The 26,172-nt window shown below is 42.6% G+C and overlaps 1 protein-coding gene across 3 annotated transcripts in view; it reads left to right on the forward strand.

Moving 5' to 3' along the window:
* Positions 1–26,172, forward strand: part of LNX1 (ligand of numb-protein X 1) — a 219,476-nt gene that overhangs the window by 173,458 nt on the left and 19,846 nt on the right. For all 3 annotated transcript variants that reach the window (XM_054486174.2, XM_054486175.2, XM_054486176.2), the window contains 5 exons: positions 1,021–1,223; positions 3,477–3,848; positions 18,559–18,693; positions 21,666–21,843; positions 23,415–23,643. In XM_054486174.2, coding sequence (XP_054342149.1) covers positions 1,021–1,223; positions 3,477–3,848; positions 18,559–18,693; positions 21,666–21,843; positions 23,415–23,643 — 1,117 coding nt within the window. The remainder of the gene's footprint in view (positions 1–1,020; positions 1,224–3,476; positions 3,849–18,558; positions 18,694–21,665; positions 21,844–23,414; positions 23,644–26,172) is intronic.

The raw sequence follows: 26,172 nt of genomic DNA on the forward strand, positions 1-26,172 counted from the left end.
TTGCTCTGAACTCAGTGATTTCGGGCAAACCAGGGATGAACTGCTGAAGGCCACCAATTAGGCCTTGGCCTCTTCTTGATCATGAATCAGGCCTCTTCCACTTGTTAACAACAATGTCTGGTAGAAAGAACTGATGTTCTCCCAAGCCTGAAAAGCAGAGTCTTTAAGGAAGAAATTTTCAAAATTATCTGAGAGGGCAAAATGGCAAATTGGTTCTGTTTTTTACCTCTCAATAAGCAAGCGATAAAACTGCAATTCATTCCATTAAAAATGATTCATTCACTTCTATTAACTCAATAACTTCAGCTGAAGGCCCCTGCATGCAGAGATATGTGTAGAGAACCATGGAACAGCCAGAGGTTATGCCCTCAGGTTTTATGGGCATGATATGAGGTATATAAGAAATGAGTATAAGCTGGGCGAGGTGACTCACACCTGTAATCCCAGCACTTTGGGAGGCCGAGGTGGGCAGAGCACCTGGGCTCAGGATTTCAAGACTGGCCTGGACAACATGACAAAACTCCGTCTCTACAAAAAATATAAAAATTTGCCAGGAATGGTGGCATGTGCCTGTAGTCTTAGCTACTTGGGAGGCTGAGGTGGGAAGATCACTTGAGCTCAGGAGGCGGAGGTTGTAGTGAGACACTACATTCCAGCCTGGGCAACAGAGTGAGACCCTGTCTCAAAAAAAAAAAAAAAAGGTAAAAATAACAATAATGGGTTGAGTGCCGTGAGAAATAGCTAGAAAGCTTTACAGGAAGTGGGCTGTTTAGAGCAAGGGAAGGAGGAATCAGGGTAGAGTTTAATTGGAAGGGCCTTGAAGGAAAAATTGGGTTTAAGCTCAGGATGAAAAACATTCCAAGCAGAGAAACTTACATTGACACAGAGGCAGGAAAATGGAAAACATGTATGAGGAAAAATGAATAGTTTAGTTTGGCTGACACCGAAGTTTGGCAAGAAGAGAAGTTGGAAAGGTCCATTGGGTGGGTGTCTTAAATAAACACTCTTTGTCCATTTCAGTCTTTCCAAGGTTGTACCACCTGATTCCAGATGGTGAAATTACCAGCATCAAGATCAATCGAGTAGATCCCAGTGAAAGCCTCTCCATTAGGCTGGTGGGAGGTAGCGAAACCCCACTGGTCCATATCATTATCCAACACATTTATCGTGATGGGGTGATCGCCAGAGACGGCCGGCTACTTCCAGGAGACATCATTCTAAAGGTAGAGACTGTGGCTGTGGGGCTGCAGCAAGAGGCTTGATATAAAAAAATACTTCTGAGCAAACAATTGGATAGATGGATGGATGAATGAGGGAAATGGTAAAATAAATGTGGATAGTGACTTTCTATCATTTTATGACTCTCTGAGATTTGTCATTTAATTGAGATCTTTGTTTCTCTCTGTCTTGCTCTTTCACTCTCTCCCCCCTTTCTCTCTGTACATAAATATTTATCTGTCTCTATATCATTTTGTCTGTCCACTCTTCTGCCTTCTCCCTTCTAGCTTTTTCCATCTTCCTCTTCGTTCCCTTTCTCCACCTCCTCTTTCTTCTTTTATCTCTTTTTTTAAAGAGCATTAATATAAAATAAAACTGGGACATATATTTTCTTAAATTGTTTTTAGAGTAGATTAATAGAACATTTTGTATTTTATTTAATCACAGTCATCTACTCTTTGAAAGTCAATTTCCTGTAGTCTTATGACCCTCCCTGAAAATAAAAGTAATCTCTATGCTAATTCCACCAACCCAGAGACATTCCAGGGGAGACAGGTGTTGGAATAGAATGCTTTGGGTGTTACTGTCCTCAGAAGCTTGGTTAAGGGGAAGGAGGAATTTTCAGAACAAAAAGGATAAAAAGAGCTGTTTACCAGACAGAAGCCCAATGTTTGCCAAAAGTGACAAGAAACCCCTCCCTGCTCGTATATTTTCTATCTGACACTCAGATAACAGTTCTATCCCATCCCTTCTAGGTTGCTGAGGGACCGGCTCCTGTCACATTATGAGCTGTTTCTTTGGCAAACTGATTGCAATACGAGGAGAAATAACCTAAAGCAGTTTTCACAGAAATGCTGAAATTCCTGCTGGCTTCCGAGGTGGAGCATAAGACAGGGCCCTCGGGGCAGGCCGCAGTACAATCAGCTACACTGTGCATGGCTGCCTCCCAGTTCTAGTGGAAACTATGCTGCCTGGGAGGGTTGCATAATAAAACATTTTGATTCTTGTGGCCTTCAACTGGCGCTTACAAACAAAAGGGCTGCCAGGACTATTTAGCAGGCAACCCTGACTCCCCTGACCTTCTCTGGGCCCAGAGGTGATGGGGGAACCCGGCCCTGCCACCTCAGGTGCTCTCCTCACCTGTGCTTGGACAAAGATGGTGAGCTTTGCCTTTGCATGAGGGAGCTTCTGGAGCTGCACCAGAGAACAGGTGATTATATCCTCAAGAAAGGCCTTTGTAAAGCCCATTCCAAGCCTTCTCTAACAAATGGCTGCAAATACAAGAAATCTTATCAAACTACAGAAATTCAAGAAAGTTATTTCTCTTCCATGGGGCCTCTTTCCTCAAACACAGAGTGCAGTGCTTGCTGCAAAATTGTTTTCTTCCAGCATAGGGGGCTACAGCCTGCAGGCTGGGCCTGTGTAGCCAGAGAAATTAAAACCAGAAAGCCTCGTGCAGTATCAGCCCTACACATCATTAGTGAGGCACAAATGGGAGGGCCGAGCTTAAGCTTGTTTAAGTAGCTTTATAAAGAGATCCAGCCTTTCAATAAAAGAGCCTGGAAACTTCCTTTCATATCAGTTTGTTGAAACTGTGCAAGGATTTCTTCCTTTTGCTGAGAACATGGGCAAAAAAACCTTGCAGGGGACCACCCTGAGACCTGACACATTCCCATGCGCACACACACAGTATCACACGCACATACACTCCATCATGCTCACACACTCAGACCCTCACTCACACACTATCACATCTACATACACACACAGTGGTGAGGACTGGAAGTTCTGGTATGAGCTGACCCAGGGAGAAAAATTCAGTTGGAGATTTTTGGGAAGAAAATGTCAACTCAGCTTGAACAGCTGTTTAATGCAATCATTTGACTGAGGCAAATGGGAAAAATGCTTTTCTTTTGCCTTTTCCTACCTTATCTTCCTTCCCTCTCTTCCTGCCAGCTAAAAAGTAATGACAACAGAAATGAAGGCCAGGATTCTGGGAATAAATATGTGGGCTTGGGTAAGAACAAAGTGGAGAAAGACAGTGTCTACTCACAGAGGCCTGGAGAGGTGCTGCAGGCCATGCTTGGAGAGAACAGGGTTAGAAACACTGTTGGAAGGTGCAGTTATTGGACGCAGGATGAGGCGGGAGAGCAGAGCAGTCTTTAAAGACAGGATCCTGGCTTTTCTGTGGGCCTGGATCTTTCAGGAAGGGTTGTGGCAGGTGGAGCTGACCGCACGATTGTTCCACCTGCCCCCAGGTCAACGGGATGGACATCAGCAATGTCCCTCACAACTACGCTGTGCGTCTCCTGCGGCAGCCCTGCCAGGTGCTGTGGCTGACTGTGCTGCGTGAACAGAAGTTCCGCAGCAGGAACAATGGACAGGTCCCGGATGCCTACGGACCCCGGGATGACAGCTTTCATGTGATTCTCAACAAAAGCAGCCCCGAGGAGCAGCTTGGAATAAAACTGGTGCGCAAGGTGGATGGGCCTGGGGTTTTCATCTTCAATGTGCTGGATGGCGGTGTGGCAGATCGACATGGTCAGCTCGAGGAGAACGACCGCGTGTTAGCCATCAACGGACATGACCTTCGATATGGCAGCCCAGAAAGTGCGGCTCATCTGATTCAGGTGAGTCAGAGGTCATTCCAAGATCCCAGTCAGAAACCCCGGACATGAGCAAGAACGCACATCCCCCTGAACCAGGCACCCTGTCACTACCACATGTGTCATGCAGTGCCTCCCTTTCAAGGAGTCAGGATGGAAAGACCAACATTTTCAAAGCTTCTGCCCAGGTAAGAACATTACTCGGCTGGGCGTGGTGGCCCAAGCCTGTAATCCCAGCACTTTGGGAGGCCGAGGCAGGTGTATCACATGAGGTCAGGAGTTCAAGGCCAGCCTGGCCAACAGGGTGAAACCCCATCTCTACTAAAAATACAAAAAATTAGCCAGGCATGGTGGCAGATGCCTGTAATCTCAGCTACTCAGGGGGCTGAGGCAGGAGAATTGCTTGAAACCAGGAGGCAGAGGTTGCGGTGAGCTGAGATCGCACCATTGCACTCCAGCCTGGGCAATAAGAGCGAGACCCGTCTCAAAAAAAAAACAAAAGAACATTACTTAAGCAAATGATGGGTTTCAAGACCGTGGACATTCCCTAGGTGTTGTGTTGTCAGCCATCCAGTCTGACTGCAGATAAACACGTTGGGTTGTATGCTACAATCTCACAGAATTAGGATCACTCAGCAGGATTGTGTCATCCCCGTACCCAGTATGTTCAGTGTAGACCCAGGGGTCATTTACATACATTCTGGGTACATCTAAGACATCTAGTTGTATTAACTCCCGTAAGAAGCTGTGCCATGTTGGATGTGGTAGCTCAGCCTGGTGCGGAGGCTCACACCTGTAATCCTAACATTTTGGGAAGCCAAAGCAGGAAGGTGGCTTGAGCTTAGGAGTTTGAGACCAGCCTGGGCAACATAGTGAGACCTCGTCTTTACAAAATTCAAGAAATTAGTCGGGCGCGATGGTGTGCACTTGTAGTCCCAGCTACTCTCGAGAGGCCAAGGTGGGTGGATCACCTGAGGTCAGGAATTCAAGGTCAGCCTGGCCAACATGGTGAAACCCCATCTCTACTAAAAATACAAAAAATTAGCCAGGTGTGGTGGCAGGTGCCTGAAATCCTAGCTACTTGAGAGGCTGAGGCAGGAGAATCACTTGAAACTGGGAGGCGGAGGTTGCAGTGAGCTGAGATTGTGCCACTGCACTCCAGCCTGAGCAATAGAGCAAGACCCATCTTAAAAAAAAAAAGCTATGCCATGCATTCTCCGGTGATTCTATGGACAGAGTAAGTCTTAGTCTCCATGGCTAAGTCCAGGTGACTTGGAAAGCACATGGAAATCCAAGTATGAACCTGAGAGCAAGCCCCCTAATAAGAGAGGGACACAAATTGTTGATCACTCAGGCAAGTAGAGTTCGTGACTGTTCAAACTAATCCACTTTTCTGACCAGTATAATGTCGTCAAGCATCTGTATGTATTTTGTTGACTTTGTCAGGGTCACTGTTGAAATTTTTTTTCTTTAACTTTTTTATTTTAAGATAATTATCAATTAATGTGCAATTGTAACTCATCTTTGTATTTTGAGATAATTATCAATTAATATGTAATTGTAAGAAATAATACAGAGAGATCCCATGTCTCGTTACTGTTTTTCCTAGTGTTAACATCTTGCAAAACCATAGTATGGCATCACAAGCATGCTATTGACATTAACAGTCATAACGGAATATTTCCATCACCACAAAGATCCCTGTAAAAGTTGCCTTCTATTGCCACATCTGTTTCCCTCCCACCCCACGTCCTCCTTAACCCTTGGAAATCACTAATCTGTTTTCTGTTTCTATAATTTTGAATTTCAAGAATGTTATATAAATGAAATCATATATGGACTTGGGGGACTGGCTTTTTTCACCCGGTATAATGTTCTGATAGTTTTGTGTCTCAGCGCCGTTTCATAAGCTGTGAGCTTTATTCTTGGACGAACAGACTTTGTTCTGGGCTCTTATGTTCTAACCCATTCATTCACTTCATCCAGCAAATATCTGTTAAGTTCTGCTGCTTACGTGCCCCTGGGTTAGATGCAGAAATTGGAGGGAGAAGCACTTAGATTATTCTTCCAAAGGATCCTCCAGTGTGGCAGGAAAACTGGACTTTATCTAAATGACTTCCCATGCAGTCTAACACTGCTGCAATGGAAAAATTAAGTATGATGCTGCTGCAGGTGCAGGTGAGATTTTTGCTTGGCCAGGCCTATGAATTCCTCAGAGGAGGAAGATCTTGAACTTGGGGCTTGAGGAATGAGCTGAAGTTCTCCAGTGTACAAGTCAGCAAGGGTCATCCTAAGGAGACACAAGACAAAAGAACATTTCCTTAATAGCCCATGTGTTAGTCCATTCTCTTGCTGCTGACAAAGACATACCCAAGGCTGGGGAATTTAAAAAGAAGAGGTTTAATGGAACCACAGTTCCACATGGCTCGGGAGGCCTCACAATCATGGCAGAAGGTAAAAGGCCAGTCTTACATGGCAGCAGGCAAGAGAGAATGAGGGTCGAGCAAAAGGGGAAACCTTTATAAAACCATCGGATCTCGTGAGACTTACTACCACAAGAACGGTATGGAGGAACCACCCCTGTGATTCAATTATCTCCCACCGGGTCCCTCCCACAACATATGGGAATGATGGGAGCTACAATTCAAGATGAGATTTGGGTGAGGACACAGCCAAACCGTATCAGCCTATTAGGGAAATGATAAATAGTACCTGGAGCCTGGGGTGTGTATTTTAAAAAGCAGCCATAGACAAGGCAAGAGACAGATCACGTGAAATATTGCGAGCCATGCTAAGGACCTCGGACTTTATCTGCAAAGCCATGGGGGCATTCTTGGAAGGGTTTAGGAAAGGAATTGGCATGATCTTCTAGAATGATCTCTCTAAAGTCAGTGGAGAGCTGAAAGGAGAACGGCAAGATCCAGAGGCCTTAAGAAGCATTCTCAGTTATCCAGCAAGTCTATGTCAACTTCCACTTAGTGACTGAAGTCTTCATACTTTGAGAATAGGCAGTAAGTCAGCAGCAGTAACTGACTGAGCCCTGCACCAAGTTCCACAGAGGGTGATCATCAAAAGACTGTTTGCTCTCAAGGACTTGGTTATCTAAACACAAGTAAATTTGCCTGCACCTGAGATCTGGTTATGTGATTCTTCCAGGTGCTGGCGACTCTCTTCACTGTCCTCTACAGTAGCTTATCCCTCTTCTTGGAAGAAGACCAAGTGTTGGATGGTATTACTGTCATTGTAGACCTGGGCAGCCTGAGGCAGAGGGTACAAGGGGACTTAGCCTTCTCCCTCTGCCCACCAGGGCAGAAAACACACGTGGTACCTTAGCTTCTGAGCTGTGCCACTTGGTGGTGTCCCAGTTCCAAGGTGGTTCTCAGCCCCCATGGATGCTCATCTGCCCTAGAGGGCCCGAGCTCATGCCCAGTAGAGCAGGTGGGGAACAAAACCAGAGTTAGAAGAGGCATTTTCTGGCTGGGTGTGGTGGCTCACGCCTTTAATTCCAGCACTTTGGGAGGCCGAGGCTGGCAGATCACGAGGTTAGTAGTTCGAGACCAGCCTGGCCAACATGGTAAAACCCCATCTCTACTAAAAATACAAAATTAGCCAGGTGTGGTGGCAGGCACCTGTAATTCCAGCTACTTGGGAGGCTGAGGTAGGAGAATTGCTTGAACCCGGGAGGCGGAGGTTTCAGTGAGCCAAGATCGCGCCACTGCACTCCAGCCTGGAGACAGAGCAAGACTCTGTCTCAAAAAATAAACAAACAAAAAAAGAGACATTTTCTTTCTGAGGCGTATGCCATCTATTCCCAAATTCATGTGCTCACCTCACCTTCTCCTCTGACCTCCAGATGCCTGCTTCGGATCTTCCTACGGATATGGCAAAGGCATCTCAAACTTAATGTCCAAAACTGAACCCTTGGCTCCTCCCATTCCACCCCTTGCCCAACGTGCTCTCCCCTAGGCCATTCCCAGTCAATAAAAATGGCACCTCTATTTACCCAGTGACTTGAGCCAAAAAGAACTTTGACTCACCTCAGCGTCTGCCTCCCCCAACCCATTTTGACCTGGTCTGAGTGACGGCCAGAGCCTCTTTGCTGGCCTTCTGCCTTCCACACTTAATCATCTCTCTCCTACTCTATGCACAGCAGAGAGAATGAGCTCTTTACCAAATCACTCCAGTCAGGATGCCGCTCTCTCTCTCTCTCTCTCTCACTCAGCCCTCTGAGGCCTCCTGAGACGCTTAGGTTAAAGTTGCAGATCCTTACTATGGCCTGCAGTGCCGTACGTCTCCTGGCCTTCTGTTCTCTCTCCAACCTCATTTCTTACAGAAGAGGATGTCTAGTATTCTCCCCATGTTTAGCCATGTGCCCCATTGCCTTCTTGGTGCTCTTCAAGCATTTCTGCCTCAGGCCTGGCATTCTTGCTGTTCCTCTGCCTGGAAGAATCTTCTAAATATCCATTTGCCACATTCCCACAGTTCATTCAGGTCTCCCCTCAACTGTCAGAGAGCTCTTCACTGTCAATTCTACTTAGGATTGTGTCCATTTCTGCTCATATACACTTTATCCTACAATACTCTTCAATTACTACCAACTAATATTACCTGCCAGACAGTACAGTAAAATATTGTATCCTCAGCCAAGCACAGTGGCTCATGCCTATAATCCCAGCATTTTGGGAGGCTGAGGCGGGTGGGTCACCTGAGGTCAGGAGTTCGAGACCAGCCTGGTCAACAGGGTGAAATCCTATCTCTACTAAAAATACAAAATTAGCCAGGGATGGTGGCGCACGCCTGTAATCCCAGTTACTTGGCAGAAGAATCACTTGAACCCAGGAGGTGAAGGTTGCAGTGAGCCAAGATTGTGCCATTGTACTCCAGCCTGGGTAAAAAGAGTGAAACTCTGTCTCAAAAAAAAAAAAAAAGTATCATATCCTCAGCACTTAAAGCAATGGCTGGCAATAGTAGGCACTCGATAAATATTTGCCAAATGAGTAAATGGAGTCAAATTATGAACATCTATGTGTATATAAAATATATTTTATACGTTAACTTTATCTCCTAGGGATTGGTTATCAAACCATTTACCAAAGAAGCACCAAATCTGCTTTCATGTGCCATTTGTCCCCAAGATACTGTATCTACTCTTTGTCCCCTTGAATTTGTTCAGTGATTATTGGCTGAGCAACTTCTTTGTGCCAAGAGGTGTGTGGTACCATGCTGAACTAGGTTGGTACAGTTCCTGGCCTGGTAGAGCTTGGAATGTATTCCTGCCTTTTATCTCAAAACAACCAAGTCAGAATTAGGCAGGTGGCATTAGCCGGCCAATGAATGAGAAGAGAAAATATGCTATGTTTATGAAAACCTTCACACATGGAAAAGGGAGAGTCCATTGTATTTCTTTATGAAGAAACTGCATTCTTAGCATGATTTTTTTTTTTTTCTCATTTTGAAAACTAGCCTTTTAGGTGACCACCAGTATTTTTTCATATTACACTTGTTAACTCCCTCTGTAGGTCAATCAGTGCAACTCACATTTTGGAGATAATGTTTGCCAACTATACTTGGCAATAAGCAAAAGAAAAACTCTTACTCATCATGTCATTTGGAAAAATCTTGACTACATATGGCATTTTGCTTTTGTAGATTAATAACAGAAGAGCAAAAGCAGTTTCTTCCCTGAGAAAGTTAATTTATGGAATAAAATCTTGCCTAACACTGGGACTTCCTAAAAGATTCTTTTGCTTACTAAACAAAGCCAACATGCTTTATAAGCAGGAAAAACCTTTTTAAAAAAATGGGAGCAAAGCTAGTTGAAAAAGAAATGGAAAACACGGAATGCTGGAAAAACCTAGCTAAGCAATCGCATGCCGTTTCTGAAGAGTGGATTTTGTTTATGTGATATTTGTAACACACACCAGGCTGAGGGGATTAAACTAAATACCCTTCAAAGGTTGAGACTCAAATTTCTAACCAATCCTTGGCTATGTTGCCTTTGTACGTATACTCCATGAATCACATTTGCCTTACAAAGAAATTCCCAGACAACATGTTTTTTGGTCATGTTCTCTCCCACAGTACCCCACATTCAGCTTTTTTTCTGCATTACTTCAGGGAAGAGTTATTACAGAGAGGCCACAAGCATTTTATATTTGACCAGCTTTACATATGTTGAGCTCTAACCTCAGCTTACTCAGCAGCAGCCTGGGTTTGCCAGGCCCTTTTAAGAAGAAAGTCCTTATAGAGATAGAAGCCTCAAATATGGTGCTGATGACTTATGTAGCTACTAAGTACAATTTTATTTTTCTCCATTGTCAATTTCTTAAGTGTTTGGTCATCGTGACTGGAATAACTGTATGAAAGAGGCAGCTTTCTGGAACTGTCTGATGTCATAGCTAAGATAACAGAACAAAGAAATAATGGACCAAAGATTCAAATTTGAATGTCCCTCTTAAGTCTTTTTTCCCTAGGCAATTCCAGACTTGATGCAGCAACTGAAAATACTCAAAGCTATTTGTAAAGCCGATGATAATAGGGGCTTTCATTAATACTGGCACATGTGTAATTGTTTCTTTCCTTATATGAATCAATATTTAAATGAGAATTCATTTAATCAAAGAAAATTTGACAACAGGCTCTTCAAACGTTTTTTTTTTTTAATGAGATAGACCTTCAGACAGAGCCACAAAGCCAATAATGGGCTACTTGCATTACCTACATGCATTTTAAATACATGATTCCAGCTCATGAATTCTGCTGTACACCTGCAAAAAAGGGTAGAACTTTTGTGGTACTGTAAACATTCAAGTCCCCTGGAGCCAGTAAGAATCGCCAGTGAAATAAAACCTGATAGATCTGTATTTTTTTTAACAGATCAGCACACTTAATCTGCAATTAAATCCCTACTTAAATAAATTGTCTTACCATGGTTTGTGGTAAATTTAATGCACATAGACTTGATTATAGAGTATTTTTTAATCTCCTTGAGCTGAATTCTCAAAGTCCAAGTGATTTTTATATGGGGCTCCAAATTTTATGCATTCTTGATAAAGTGTGTGACTTGGTAAACTGTACAGCTTTTCAACTTAGAATTTCATGAGTGAACATTATGTGCAGCTACACACTGCAAATATTAGGGGATCTTGAAACTTCACTACCTTTCCTCTAACCCACATATCCCCCCAAATATATATTTTTTATAGAACATAATCATGAGAGTAACTTCTAGATATCCTAAAAGAAATGGTGTCTGAGGCAAGGATGCTGAGTCATTTTACTGACTTAGCCACCAGCAGATTCAGGGACACAAGAACTAAATCCTTGTGTCTTGCCCTTGTCACTGACATCTGTATGACCCCATATAGGTCACCATCTGTATTATCATTAATGTCTTTGCATCTAAAGATATATGCTTCTGGGAACATAGGATGAACATGGAGCTATAGTCTACTGGAAAAAATAAACCATATTGCTGCCCTAATTCTCCTTTTCCACCCTGATCAAACCTTAAGATCCTATTTACTATGTTTCTTCAAAGCCTCCTTAATTTTCTCTCTCCTTGGCCAGACTGATTGCTTTTAGCTCATTGAAGAAGCTACCACCTCTTCAGCATGAGATACTCATAAACTTTTTAATAATGTATCAGGCATTTTTCTGGGGGTCCAAAGTTGCAATGGCAAACAAGTTAATACAGACCAGATTTGCTCTGACCAAACTCATTTTATAGGGAATATCAACTTAAAGTACACCATTAATTCATTCTAGAGTTATATTTCTGGAGCCTCCAACTCATTGCTCAGTGGGAGGATTTTTTTTCCCCGGAAGTTCTTTTGTTCACTGGAAGGAAGGGAAGGGGAAGGATTCTGTTTCCAAACTTGGTTGTGAAATATATTGACATATCAACAGGAATGATGGATGACTTTGATTTTTTTCTAGCATATCATTCAGTTCTGATGCTTCCAGTTGTCTGTATTGTCATGTAAGGTCTGTATGGCATCATGTGGCCTCGGGTGGGCTGCTCTGCTATAATTTGTCCTATAGTACAGTCCTGAATACTTCCTTGTCACCTTTCAATTAATCCATAGGTAAAGACAGGAATCGATTGAGTTTTTGGATTCATAGAGCATAGAGACAATCCCCTATGCTTGTATGAATGACAAAATTGAAACGCCATTAATGAGGTCCTCAGTGCAGCTGGTTCATCAACAAAAATACCGTACTCTATACTGGTCAGTCCAGAACTCATCTTCTGGGTTCTATTCTGCATGTGCACACACACAACTTTATTACAGCGAGTCCAGAACTTATTACATTTTTGAGATGACTTGAAAAGATATTTAATATGGAAAAAACTAGGAATAGTTGACCTGGAAAGGGAAAGAGCTAAGAGAGAGCAATGACAGTGATCCTCAAATAGGATTGTCACAGGGAAATTGATGTGGGGTTGCCCTACTGGGCATAACTAGACCAATAGGCAGGCAATAGGATGGCAAATTTAAGTTCAACCTAAGGACAAACATTCAAATTAGTGCTATCTAAAAATGGCCAATGTTGCCTTGGGACACAGTGAGCTCCCTGTCATTGGGGGTACTGAAGCATGAGCTGGGTGACAACATGGCAAGGAATTTGTAGGGAAATTGAATTATAGGCTATAGAGAAAATGTTGGATGAGATGATGTCTGACATTTCTTGTATGTCTGTGACTTTCTAATTTTATGGAACCAGTGCCTTCACAATTTCCCAGGGCTTTGTGAGCACAAGATGGATTTGCTGAGAATGATACTTGAACCGTTGCTGGAAGGGATTCTAAAATGGGGCAACCACAGACAGTGTAGAAAGAGCCATCCCCACAAGTATATGTTGAAAAATCTCACCTGTTTCTGTAACAAGGGGCCTACGCAATCAAGCATGAGTCTCCTGTGGACCAAGGCTATGCTATAAAGGGAGGTATGTACATGGTCTGCCTACTTTGAACAACATGGTCCTGATGCCCAGCAGTGGGTTTGGAGTCTCCTTTCAAGTGTGTGTATAGAATAATACCCTGGGGCATTGTGGGGAGAGGGTGGCAACTCTTAACCTTCTTAACTTGAAACTTTATAAAACTGATACAGGAAACACAATAACAAATGAACCCAGTGCATTTTATATAGTTTATCATACATTTTACTTAAGTATATACCTATAAGTCAAAAAGGCAGCAAATGTTATCATGCATTTGGCTTAACTCCAATCTGTCCCTGCCAATGAGCAGGTGAAGCCTTTGGCTGGGTGAGAACAGGTACTTGACCAGTTCTTACTCCGCCTGTATGTTATCACTGGCCCTCATAGTCACTGTATGGACTCATGCAATGCCAAGGCAGTAGAAAGATGCCCTGTGCTCCAGTGTACAGCTCTGCAAAATGCTGCTCCTTGTGTGGTGGCATGTTTGACTTCCATCTCTCTGCTCTGGGAAGTTGCAAATCTATGTTACGCCCTAACAGTATGAACAGTTTTCATCAGCCATAGTGGATTTTGGAAGGGAAAGAGTCAATTGCAGGCTGAACACAAAGGAAGATGCTTGCTTGGCAAGAGATCACAGTGCAACGCTCCCAGACTCCTTCCAGCTATAAGAGATAGGCTTTGTTATTTAAAGATGGGTACATATAAATGAGGCTTCTGGACTATGTTTTTCTTCTCTTAGTCACTGTATGCATTCATGCAATGCCAAGACAGTAGAAAGATGCCCTGTGCGCCAGTGTATAGCTCTGCAAAATGCTAAATTCCATCATATAAATATGATTGGCAATTTTGAGTCAAATCTCAACAGAGAAAAGCAGTCATTAAACAAAACGACAGAAAGCCAGTCCTTCCAAACAGACACTACTTCGTTTTAACCCTCTTCTTTTTCTCTGAATATTAGATGGTTCCTATTTCGTCAGCCAGAAGTAATTGGTCCCACCTCTGAAGACCCTTAAGTATATTCCCCATTTCTCTTTCATGGCACTCCCATCTGACTGTCCCTGCAGTAGGAAACATTCCAGGAGGGCAGGAACTATGTCCTCAAGGTTCCCAGTGTGGTGTCTGGCCTAGGGCAGGCATAGATCAGCCTTGGGGACAGAGTGCTTGTCAGGAGGCTGCCAATAAGCTGAAGTCCACAGGGGAGGATACGGATGGCATCAGAACCCCTTCCTCTCAGCCTGTAGAAAAGAGAGAGGGATGCTGGGTGAAGTGGCATGCCTGTAGCCCCAGCTACTCTGGATGCTGAGGCGGGAGGGTCATTTGAGCCTAGGAGCTCTGGGCTGTAGTGTGCTCTGCCGATTGGGTGTCTTCACTAAGTTTGGCATTAATATGGTGCCCTCCCAGGAGCGGAGGACCACCAAGTTTCCTAAGGAGGGGTGAACTGGCCCAGGGCGGAAAAGAGAGAGGGAGTCTAATGCTTGAGCTCTTGGGAGGGAAAGAATATGGTACAGCAGTCAAGCTATGCAGGTTGTAACCAGTGTGTCCAGAATTTGCCTGGATCACAATCTAGGATTCTTAAGGGAGAGAGGAGAGGAAACTTTAAGTCATGTCTTCTAATTAAGGTAGCCACCATTGTTAAACCATCCTTTTGCCCAAATTGCAACATCCCAAGAGATGCAAGAGAGAAGCTGTCTTACCTCTTTCTTGCAGTCAGCTATTCCTTGCTTGCTGGAATGACAGATCTGCTGTATCCACTTTCTTGGTACATATCATGTAGGTGTGAAATAAACAAGTTTCTGCCATTTTCTCATTCAGTCTTTCTGTGTCTCCCCTATACTCCCCCTCCTCACACTCACACCACATTGATACTAGTGGAAAGAAAAGATTTTCTGGTGCTAGGGGATGTTTCTCTACACTGAATCCAGCTCTTGATAGGAGTTAAAGCCAGGACAAGCATATTAGCCCGTTTTCTACCTTATATCTTCAAACACCACAAAAGTGCATCAAACAAAGTCTTCCTGTGAGCAATTTACAAGGTGGCTGGTAAGAGCCACAGATCCAGTCTTGCAGAGAATTTCTTTCCAAGTAAATTGATACCAGAATTATTTATTGTAGTGTTATTCCTGCCAACAACTTAATACCAAAGCCAGCATTTGAAAATCCAGTGAGAAATTTGTCCTTGAAAATGTGAATTAAATAGTTCTTGCAGGCTTCTCCTTGGCAATTTGGATTTTGCCTGGCAAGTTGATTCAATGTGTAAGTCTAAAATTTTCTCAGTTCTTATGAGGTGCTTAGATCATGTGGCTGCTCCTCATCCAAAATGAACATGATACAATTTGCAGGCCTACGGACACGCTGCTGGGATCCTTCAAAACATCAGAGTTTCCCCAAAGAGAGTAAATTCGAGCTCAGTAATTGGGGTTTTGACCTAAATGTTCACCACTTCTTATCTTTTAGTAAGTTTTTCTTTAGAGAGTTCCCAAAGATAATCTTATTTAGAAGAAGGCAGGCTTATAGTACAAAGAAAGACACAGCTATTACAAAATACTCTTCCAAGAATTGGATTTAGTTGGCTAATTCCATCGTTCTTCATGTCAGCTTTCTTCACGATTGTTTCCTGGGCGTTTTATTTTTGTTCTGTTCAGACACAAGCTTTATATGTGATGAGAAACACCAGGGAATTCAAGATAGGTAAACAAAGGAAGGGCACATTAGCCTTGGCTGGGGAGATCAGAAGTGATGGCCGGACTTTGTGTGAAGGACATGGGCAAAGGACTCCAACTTCTTTTTTGGGCCCTTTTCAGAAGGATTTTCTAATTTTTGTGAAATGAGTCAACTCACCTGGCCGATCGTCCATTTTGATGTTACAATAGAAACTCTTACTGTATGCTAGCACTTGTCTCTAAAAGTTCATTTAATTTACAGCCACCCAAATCATGACCCCTCAGTTTCAAGAGAGCCCTGAGAAGAAGTGTTATAAGAGTGCAAAGTCATGAAGATTTGGACTGGTTAGTGTCAGACAACCATAGGGATATGGTTTCATTGGTGGGCGGTTTTTACTAAAGATTTTTTTTTCTTTTTTTGAAATGGAGTCTTGCTTTGTCACCCAGGCTCGAGTGCAGTGCCACAGTCTCGGCTCACTGCAACCTCCACCCTCTGGGTTCAAGCAATTCTCCTGCTGCAGCCTCCCAAGTAGCTGGGATTACAGGTGCCTGTCACCACGACTGGCTGATTTTTGTATTTTTAATAGAGAAAGGGTTTCACCATGTTGGCCAGGCTGATCTTGGACTCCTGACCTCAAGTGATCTGCCTGCTTCAGCCCCCAAAGTGTTTACTTGAGATTTTTAAAACAAGGTCCTAGTTCCTGAGAGTGAGTGAGTTGTGTGCTCTGGGAAGGAAGATGCAGAAAAGGCAGTGTCTTAGTCCATTCATGCTGCTATAACAAAATACACTATCCTAGGTGACTTATAAACAACATAAATTTATTTCTCACAGTTCTGGAGGTCAAGAAGTCAAAGATCAAGACACTAGCAGGTTTGGTGTCTGGGGATGGCTACTTCCTCACAGATGGCACCATCTCACTTTGTCCTTACATGGTAGAGGGGCAAACAAGATTCCTCCAGCCCCTTTCATAAGGGCTCTGATCCCCTTAGGAGGGACCTGCCTTCATGACCTAATCACCTCCCAAAGGCCTTACCTCCAAATGCCACCATGTTGTGGGTTAGGATTTTAACATCTGAATTTTGGGGAAACATGTTCAGACCATAGCAGGCAGGAAGGAAATATCTCCACCCCCATTGTCTGAGTCAATGGAAAAGAGCATGGAATTTCAATGCCCTCATTTCATAACCTTTCTGCCCTAGCCCAATAACCATCCCTGTATAGGAAGAAAGCTGGCAGGTCACTGCCCCTTCTCTGCTGTGGTGGTGAGTGGGCAAGGGATGGGATGAAGAGAGGAACCACCAAACCTTACTCCTCTCTCTTCCGTCTCCCTTGTCCCTAAACCAGGTCTGTCTTGGGAATCTTTCTAATCAAATCTTCCATATCTCATTCATTTTCAACTTTTACTAAAGTGATAAATGAGGTCAGCTGGCTACTTCAGCCTAGGCCACCAGAGAGCTCTATTTATGTGAGTTTTTAGGCCTAAGATTTAGTCTGAATGACCTGCAGCTCTGAAATCTCAATGGTCAGCAATTCTGGAATAATGGCCCATACTACCTGACACATGTGAAACTAATCTGTGGCAGAAAGACAGTTTGTAAATGTATCATTTTATTAGTCTGCTCTCATGCTGCTAATAAAGACATACCCGAGAATGGGTAATTTATAAAGGTTTAATGAACTCACAGTTTTACATGGCTGGGGAGGCCTCACAATCATGGTGGAAGATGAAGGAAGAGCAAAGGGATGTCTTACATGGTGGCAGACAAGAGAGCCTGTGCAGGGGAACTCCCATTTATAAAATCATCAGATGTCGTGAGACTTACTATCTCGAGAACAGCATGGGAAAGACCCACCCCCATGAATCAGTTACCTCCTACCAGGTCCCGCCGATGACATGTGGGAATTATGGGAGCTACAATTCAAGGTGAAGTTTGACTGGGGACACAGCCAAACCATATCGATCATGTGGAGTGGACCTTTCCAATAAGTACTGTGTTTGCTATTCTGAATGCCTGTCCAAATATCAATGTATGTAGCAGAGAGAATTAGCAGTCAGAGTAAGTGGTAGTTCTATAAAAAATAAAGAAATCAAGGCAAATTACTCTTTTGCCGTTTTTTAAACATTTTGTATTTCAATAGCTTTAGGGATACATGTGGTTTTTGGTTACATGGATGCATTGTATGGTGGTGAAGTCTGAGATTTTAGTGCACCTGTCACCTGAATAGTGTACACTGTACCAAATAGGCAGTTTTTCATCCCTCACCCCACTCACCCTCCCCTTTTCTGAGTCTCGGAAGTCCATTATATTACTCTGCCTCTGCATCTCCAGAGCTAAGCTCCCACTTACAAGTGAGAACATGCAGTATTTGATTTTCCATTCCTGTGTTACTTCACTTAAAATAATGGCCTCCAGTTCCATCCTAGTTGCTGCAAAAGACATTATTTCATTATTTTTTGTGGCTGAGTAGTATTCCATGGTATATACATACCACGTTTTCTTTATCTACCCATCAGTTGATGGGCACTTAAGTTGATTCCATGTGTTTGTGATTGTAAATTGAAGGTAAAGGATTTTGATTAGGCTGTACATATTAATGTATGAAGTCATCCCCATATTTCTAAAGTGCTAAACCTCTCCTATGCCCAGATATTTGCAAGTGTCAGGCTCAGGATTTCTCTTCCTGCAGTGGCAGGTTACTGCCATTAACTCCATCTCTTTTTCTTTACTGTGTACCATTGATCTTAGACCTTTGCCTTGGGCTGCTACTTTACACAGTGCACCTAATTCTATCTGGGAAGAACTTAGAGCATGGCTTGTGTGTGGTACAACCATTAACTAAAAATGAATTAGCAATATCTGATGATGCCTTTTCAAAGATTGGAAGGAACCAAACCTTCCCTAGTTTTCCCTTGGAGCAACGTTCACTACCTGGTTTAAGGATAAAGGAAAGAGCTCTCATGCTCTTGCCAAATTACAAGATGGATATTAACAAAAAAACCAAACAAACTAGAAATCATGTTTTGCCATAAAAAAAATGGTATAATCAAAGTGACGTTTTTGTAAGCCCCTGGTGCTGAATGCAGTGGATGGAAACTGACAGTGGATAATGCCTGTGTCTTCTTGCCCAGGCCAGTGAAAGACGTGTTCACCTCATCGTGTCCCGCCAGGTTCGGCAGCGGAGCCCTGACATCTTTCAGGAAGCTGGCTGGAACAGCAATGGCAGCTGGTCCCCAGGGCCAGGGGAGAGGAGAAGCACTCCCAAGGTGAGGCCTCTAGGGCAGGTCCCCTGCTCCTGCAAGGGGCTAGTTCTTGGGAAGGCTGCTTGCTTTAACATTTCTAAGTGTCATCTCTGGGCTTTTTTACTTAAAGAAACACTATGACTTGTAAAACTAAAAGCCCAAAGTCTCATATTTAAGACTTGAAGAGATAACAGGTGTCTCCCATCCAAGCAGGAGAGAGGAAGGTGCAGGAAAGTTTTGAAACCTGATCATGCAGACCTCATACAGGGACCTGATTTGTAGCCTAAGCCAAATAAATTGCATGTTTTTACCAAGAGTCTTCTTGTTTGAAGACTGTATTTTATTCACTTTGAAATGAAGCAAGCAGTTTGCCTGGTTTCTGGCTTTTGAATTTTTCAGTCTGCCTAGAAATCAATGATTTCCCCGCTACTTTTAGTTTTTGTTTGTGTTTGCCGAAGGGCCCAGGAAGATAATTTAAACACTTGAAGCTCATGTAACATTAGGGAGTGGTGGGGTTTGGGGCAAACCAGAGAGCACATGTTATATGACTTTCAAATCCAGAAAACTCTAAAACACTGTGGATCTGTGGGTGGAATTCATTCTTCAGGCCACCAGTTTGCAGCCTCATTTTAAATGAAGTGACTCAGCCCAATTTGTACTTCTCTCTGGGCTTCTATTAGAGGTAATGCCTTAACCTCTTCATTTGGATGCGTGTTTAAGCAACACAAACCTTGTTTAGTCCAAATTAAGAGTCCTATAGCTTTGGCTTGGCATCCTGTTGTGATGCTGATGAGCTTCTTTCAGTCATTTCTCCTGAGATCTGGTTTCATGGCATCACTTGTAACTAAAAAAAATTCTTAAAGGTAGCTCATTCTTCTTGCAACAGAGAGTAGGGAATGCCCTTTTCTTTCTATGTCAATCTATATGTTGGTTGGAATAGCTTACAAATTGAGTTTTTGAGTAATATATACAGAAACAATATTCAAATTTTTTATTTTGGAACATCTCTGCTTTATACTGTGTTAATTACAGAGCCTACAAGGTTATACACCCCTCCAGGTTCTCCAGCCAGCCAAGCCTCATAAATCCATAAATTACCTGTTTCTTTACAATAAGGAGTCTAGACAGACCAGATATATCCTGCTAAAACATTTTATGGATAAGGACTCCCTGATGTCTTTTTGCTAGTAAATGCTTAATGTTTAAATTTAACTGATCATCTTTATTAATGAAAAACTAGTTTATTAGCTTAATTAACTAATTGAAGTTTTTATCCAATTAACTAATTTTAGTTGAATTAACTAGAATACATCATATTCTAAGTCATCAAATTATGGAGAAGGTAGCCTCCATCTGCCCTCTGGTTTTATAATTCCTTCCACCTCCTCATCATGAAAGAGCTGGGAGGATCTGATCACATTTCTGCTGCAACCCTCTGTCACCTGTCTTAATTCCTGGAAATGTACAAACTGACTTAGTGGGAATTGTAATTATTTCCGTTTTAACTTATATTCTAGCTGACTTCTGAAACATCCTCACAAAAAAGTAACATATTTAAAATAAAACTGAGACATATATGGCTCTTTGATTATTTCAGTTTTTATATTCTTACTAAAATCTTGTTTTGTTTAGGAAACCAGGTAGCTTTTTAAAAATAAGAGCTTAAACGATTCAAAGAAATACCAAAGAAGACAAAGCAGGATTTCTGGGACAGAAAACTTTTAGCCAATTAAAAAAGTTAAGGAATGATCAAATTTTGCATGGTTTACCTCTGTGGGGAGGAAAGGCCTATGAGCAGAAAGAGTCATAGAGCAACTAAGTGCACATGGAATGTTTATTTCTGATGTAGGGTTTTGAGGTACATGGGTAGGTCATTCTGTTATTCTTTATGCTTTTTTACTTGTCTAAAATGTTTTATTCTAAATATCCAAAGCAAATATTCTAAAATGAAAATACATCTTATAGTTTGAGAAATATTCAGGTACCCACTGTGTTTTTAATTAGCTTAAACTATTTTACCATAAATTATGTTTTTAAACATCAAGGAACATTGTAAGGTGTCCATAGTAGGGTGAGGGGAATGGCGAAAAAAGACAGATAGAAAAGTCATCTCTATCACACGTAACTCTCCTCCTCTCCAGCCAAAGTCAGGTAACCCTGGGTGTGAAGCTTTCACAGATGATTTTCTTTTTCCATTGCTGACATTGGTCTCTTTTCTGGTTGAGAAAGGAAATGGTCATGGACACTGGTTCATGAGACACAGGACACATGCACACGTCGTATTTGTGGTATTTCAGCCATTGCATCCAGCCCCTCAGTGCACAACTAAACATCTCTTGCTCACTGCAGGCAAGGCTGCCTGGTAAGCACTGAGCAGGTGTGAAAGAAGACTCTATAAAATATGGTTACTTTTTTTAACATAGAAAAGTTTCTGATATTTATAAATGACAGAGTGTTTTTGAAATGCTGACTCACTACTATCAGGAATAAATGACTCACTTGAGAAATTTTGGGTGCAGTTCACTCTGTGTGCTTAAGATTCCTCCGTGGCCAGGTGCAGTGGCTCATGCTTGTAATCCCAGCACTTTGGGAGGCCAAGGCACTTGGAGCCAGGAGTTCGAGACCAGCCTGAGCAACAAAGCAATACTTTGTCTCTATGAAAATATTTTAGAAATATATTTTTCTAATGGTCTGTAATCTGTTCCTTCCTCCATTTTTACTCTTTCCTTTTGAAATGTAAACTTTATCTGAGTTAACTTGTAGAATTTGGGACAACGTAACCGTATTATGGTTGGGAGTGGATAAGGTGAGGGTTCTTTCCAGGTGTCTTTCTCTGTGATTTCAAGAACCACCGTTGTATTTATGCACTTTGCATAATTTATGCAGCTTTGGTAATTTTTGCATTTAGAAAATGGAAACCCACTCTTCATTTTCTACATTCAAAAACGACCAGAGTTGTGAATTCATGTGCCATGTTTTTCCATCTGTGCCTTCAGCCCCTCCATCCTACAATTACTTGTCATGAGAAGGTGGTAAATATCCAAAAAGACCCCGGTGAATCTCTCGGCATGACCGTCGCAGGGGGAGCATCACATAGAGAATGGGATTTGCCTATCTATGTCATCAGTGTTGAGCCCGGAGGAGTCATAAGCAGAGATGGAAGAATAAAAACAGGTAAAAAGTAAAGGGATTTTAAAGGCACTGGGGTGGCAGAGTATTAAGAGAAATTAGTAGCTTGTTGTGTTAGGTGACTACTTTCAAAATTAATGAGAGAATGTGGGAGTGATCGGCCAGGACTTTTGTTACCCATTGACCATGATTGGTTTGAGTATAGATACTAGACCAGGTTCCACTTTTCTTAGTTGCAGGCCAACTTGCCTGCAAGTAAAGCTAGAATCTCCAAACTGTTCCAGGAATTAATAGAGAACTGCTACAGTTGTGAGCAAGTTGCCTCTATTAAATGGCATAATGTAGTTCCATTCATTCTAAGTGGTTCTTTGGTGGGTTGATCCGGTGGTGGAATTCATGAAATAATTCATGAATTATTCCATTATATGGGTTAGATAGAAAAAGTCATTTGATAAATTTGATTCAATGAATGCTCATTAAGTGAAAGTGTCATGCTGTATACTTTCCCAGGGTGAAAAGTATTTTACTACTTTAAGCTCATGTGTTCTGGGCTACTTTGAGTAAATAAAGGAAGATGATATCAAATTTGCCTCTACGAATATGTATCCTTAATAATATTGTCAATTCATACAAGAGGGTAGCTCAGATGGATGAGGAATTATGCCATTTAAAAGTCCAGATTCAAGAGATAAACTGTGAAGTTTCCCAAGTACAGCTGCTGAGCCTGAGGAGCCACAGGGGGATGGTATTTTAAGAGATTTAGTCAGCTGTCTGAAAGATGCTTCTTTCGGGTCAGAAAGGACTCAGGGCCTTTCTCTTTTTTCTCCTGCTGTCTTTTTGCTCTTGCTGTGGTTATTCTGTATAAGAAAGATAAGCAAAAGGGGACAGAAAAAAACAGGATGAAGATTAAAAAAATAGAAAATGGAAATGGGGGAGATGTATATTTTAATTTCTCTTTTCCACAAAACATCTGGGTGGAAAATGATGAGGCCAAACAAAGTGGCTTGTTAACAAATGACTTGTTAACAGAACATAAGCTAGAGGATTATATGATCTGTATGGAAATGATCCCGCACACAGTAGGCGCTTAACCAATAGTAGCTGTTTTCACCTTAGCAATGAAAATGTTGTTCTTTCTGCTTCTTTAAGAGTGCAGCTCAAGACTCCTCTGCCAGACACTCTCATGGGTAGTTATCTTTTCATTCAGTCCATGGATGCCTACTACATGCCTGGCTCTGTGCAAATGCTGGAGCTTTTGCCAAATCCTCCTACTTTATGCTAAAAACAAGAAACAAAAGAGTGAAAAAGTAGGTTTTCTTTGATTAAATAGTGAACAAGACTAATTTTCCTCTCTCACTCCCTTCCTTCCTTCCTTCAGCAAGAGCCAAACACCGATAGGTGTGCTTTAGAAAACCCCAAACAAGTCTTAACAGCACCTTGGAATGCACACACTGTTTACCATTTGCTATGTGAGCACCCAGCCTCTCGTCAACAAAGAAAACCTTTGCCCTCTCTGCATCACTGCAATCCCAGTCAGCCCCTACCCCCTTGCACTTTAAGCAGAAGTCCCTGTTTGTGCTCTCACTAAAGATAGCTTCTGCTTCTCTGGCCATCAGGTGACATTTTGTTGAATGTGGATGGGGTCGAATTGACAGAGGTCAGCCGGAGTGAGGCAGTGGCATTATTGAAAAGAACATCATCCTCGATAGTACTCAAAGCTTTGGAAGTCAAAGAGTATGAGCCCCAAGAAGACTGCAGCAGCCCAGCAGCCCTGGACTCCAACCACAACATGGCCCCACCCAGTGACTGGTCCCCATCCTGGGTCATGTGGCTGGAATTACCACGGTAAGTCCCAACACAACATCCCTGTAGGGGCGTGGGAGGAAACGATTACATTTCTTAAACCACTCTTTCACTCTCTAGGGCTGATTCATGGCACTAGCATCTTAATTAGACCCAGTCTTGGTTGTGGGACTGTGAAATAATTCTCTCTTCCCATTTGTAACTGAAAATGCATGCGGACACTCTAGGGCAAAGATGAAAGCCTGGATGTGGAAATACTGTTTGGCATTCAGGCTGAGGAGCTCACAGGACTGCCATGTACAGCTATGTAGGTTGTTCATGCAGCAGAGAGCTCCACAGACAGGCAGAGGGGGCAGAGACCCAGCCTGTGTTTACACCCCTTGGAGCTGAGCTGCACTGCCTAGGAGAAGGTTCACCTTTGCCTAATCTGCGAGTAGCAGCCCTGGGACCCTGGCAGGGAGGCTGACTGCCTTCTGTGGCTTTATTTTATTTTATTATTTTATTTTATTTTTATGTAGAGTCTTGCTCTGTCACCCAGGCTAGAGTGCAGTGGTGCAGTCTCGGCTCACTGCAACCTTGGCCTCCTGGGTTCAGATGATTCTCCTGCCTCAGCCTCCCCAAGTAGCTGGGATTGCAGGCACACACCACCACGCCCAGCTCATTTTTGTATTTCTAGTAGAGACAGGGTTTCACCATGTTGCCCAGGCTGGTCTCAAACTCCTGACTTCAATCAATTTGCCTGCCTCGGCGTGGCAAAGTGCTGGGATTACAGGTATGAGCCACCGTGTCCGGCCAGTTTTATCTTTTGAGTGGCCTTGGCTGCACATAAAACAATGCCCCAGAACACTTTGCCTTTGCGAAGATGTTTAAGCACCTTTTGTTTGGAGACATTTCTTAGATTGTCTCTCCTTAGTGCCTGCTCCTGAGGAGTTCTTGTGTAAAACTTCAGGAAGTAGCTGGGTTGTCATTTTAGTGACATTTTAGAGCCTTACAGTGACGTAATTACTTGTCTCACTTAATTACTTCAGGGAAGAATTTGGGGTCAGCCCTACAAAATGGCTAGTACAGAACTATTCAAAGAACAGACAAGTTGGTGTTTGCTCACCTGCATGAGAGCATAAACTGTCGGCCTTCAGATGATTATCTTGCTATTCTAATGTGTGAATAATGCTAAATATTAGCATCACTGAAGATATACTAGCATAGGACTAAATATGGAAAAATGAAAGTGAGACGTTTAGTTTTAGTACGTTTTCTTGAGGGTGGGGTAAGTCTCTCTCTCTTTTTACATTTCAAATGAGTTTTTTAAGAAAAACAAAACCCTGCCTCAAATACAAAATTAACGAGATTCCTTTTTGAGCCTTCACTAGTTGATAAATTCTTTTCTAAATCAGTACATTTTCAAAAGTCCTTAAACAGTTAAAATCTGAGCATTGAGTCAGTTTAAAACCCTTTAGACATTTTAGAACTGAACCTGGGTGAAAGTAGAGAGTATTAGTTTAAAGTTTTATTTTTAAAAATCTTTCTGAAACTAGGATCTATTAAAATCATTTTGTTTTTTGTGTTTGAAAGCTATTCTGTCATATAATCAAAGTCCCTCATTATTCATTTATATAAGAGAGGACAATGTGAGGTGCTTTTTGCTCCAAATACAACCAAGCGAATGTCTTTCTTCCCCTCTACCTTTTGTCATTTGCCCTTGGGCATGGCACTTCTTTGCTTTTGCTGGAAGTAGAGTCTGGGCTGGGTGTGGTGGCTCATGCCTGTAATCCCAGCAGTTTGGGAGGCTGAGGTGAGTGGATCACTTGAGACCAGGAGTTCGAGACCAGCCTGGCTAACATGGCAAAACCGCATCTCTACTAAAAATACAAAAAATTAGCCAGGCGTGGTGGCACACGCCTATAGTCCCAGCTACTCGGGAGGCTGAGGCACGAGAATTGCTTGAACCCAGGAGACGGAGGTTGCAGTGAGCTGAGATCGTGCCACTGCACTCCAGCCTGGGTGACAGAGAGAGACTCTGTCTCAAAAAAAAAAAGAAGAAGAAGAAGTAGAGTCTGCACTTTGCTCATTTCCTCTAAATAGACAGCGGTAAGGAAGCATGATATCCCGGCATAGACATCACTGATTTTCAGAACCCTGGAGATTCCTAGTTTCTTTCATTCCATCCTCTCCCTGTAGTAACAGAATAAACATGGTAGAAAATTCAGAGTGCACCAAAGAGTGTAAAGAGAACAAAAAGTAAGTCTCCCTCCCTTCAGATCCATTCAATAGAGGTGATCACCATTATCAATTTCTTGTGTATTCTATGTCAGAGGTTGGCAAACTTTTTCTAAAAAGGGCCTGATAGTTTAGGCTTTGAGGGCCACACAGTCTCTGTGGCAATTACTCATTTCTGCTGTTGCGGTGTGAGAGCAGCCACAGGCAATACATGAATGAATGAGGAAGGCTGTGTTCCAATAAAATTTTACTTATAAAACCAGGTGTTGGGTTGGGCTGTAATTTGCTCACCCCTGGCCTGTGTTTATATGTATACACACACATACACACAAACACAATGGTAGCATATACACT

The sequence above is a fragment of the Pongo pygmaeus genome, chromosome 3 (genome assembly GCF_028885625.2).
Source record: "Pongo pygmaeus isolate AG05252 chromosome 3, NHGRI_mPonPyg2-v2.0_pri, whole genome shotgun sequence".
NCBI lineage: Eukaryota > Metazoa > Chordata > Mammalia > Primates > Hominidae > Pongo > Pongo pygmaeus.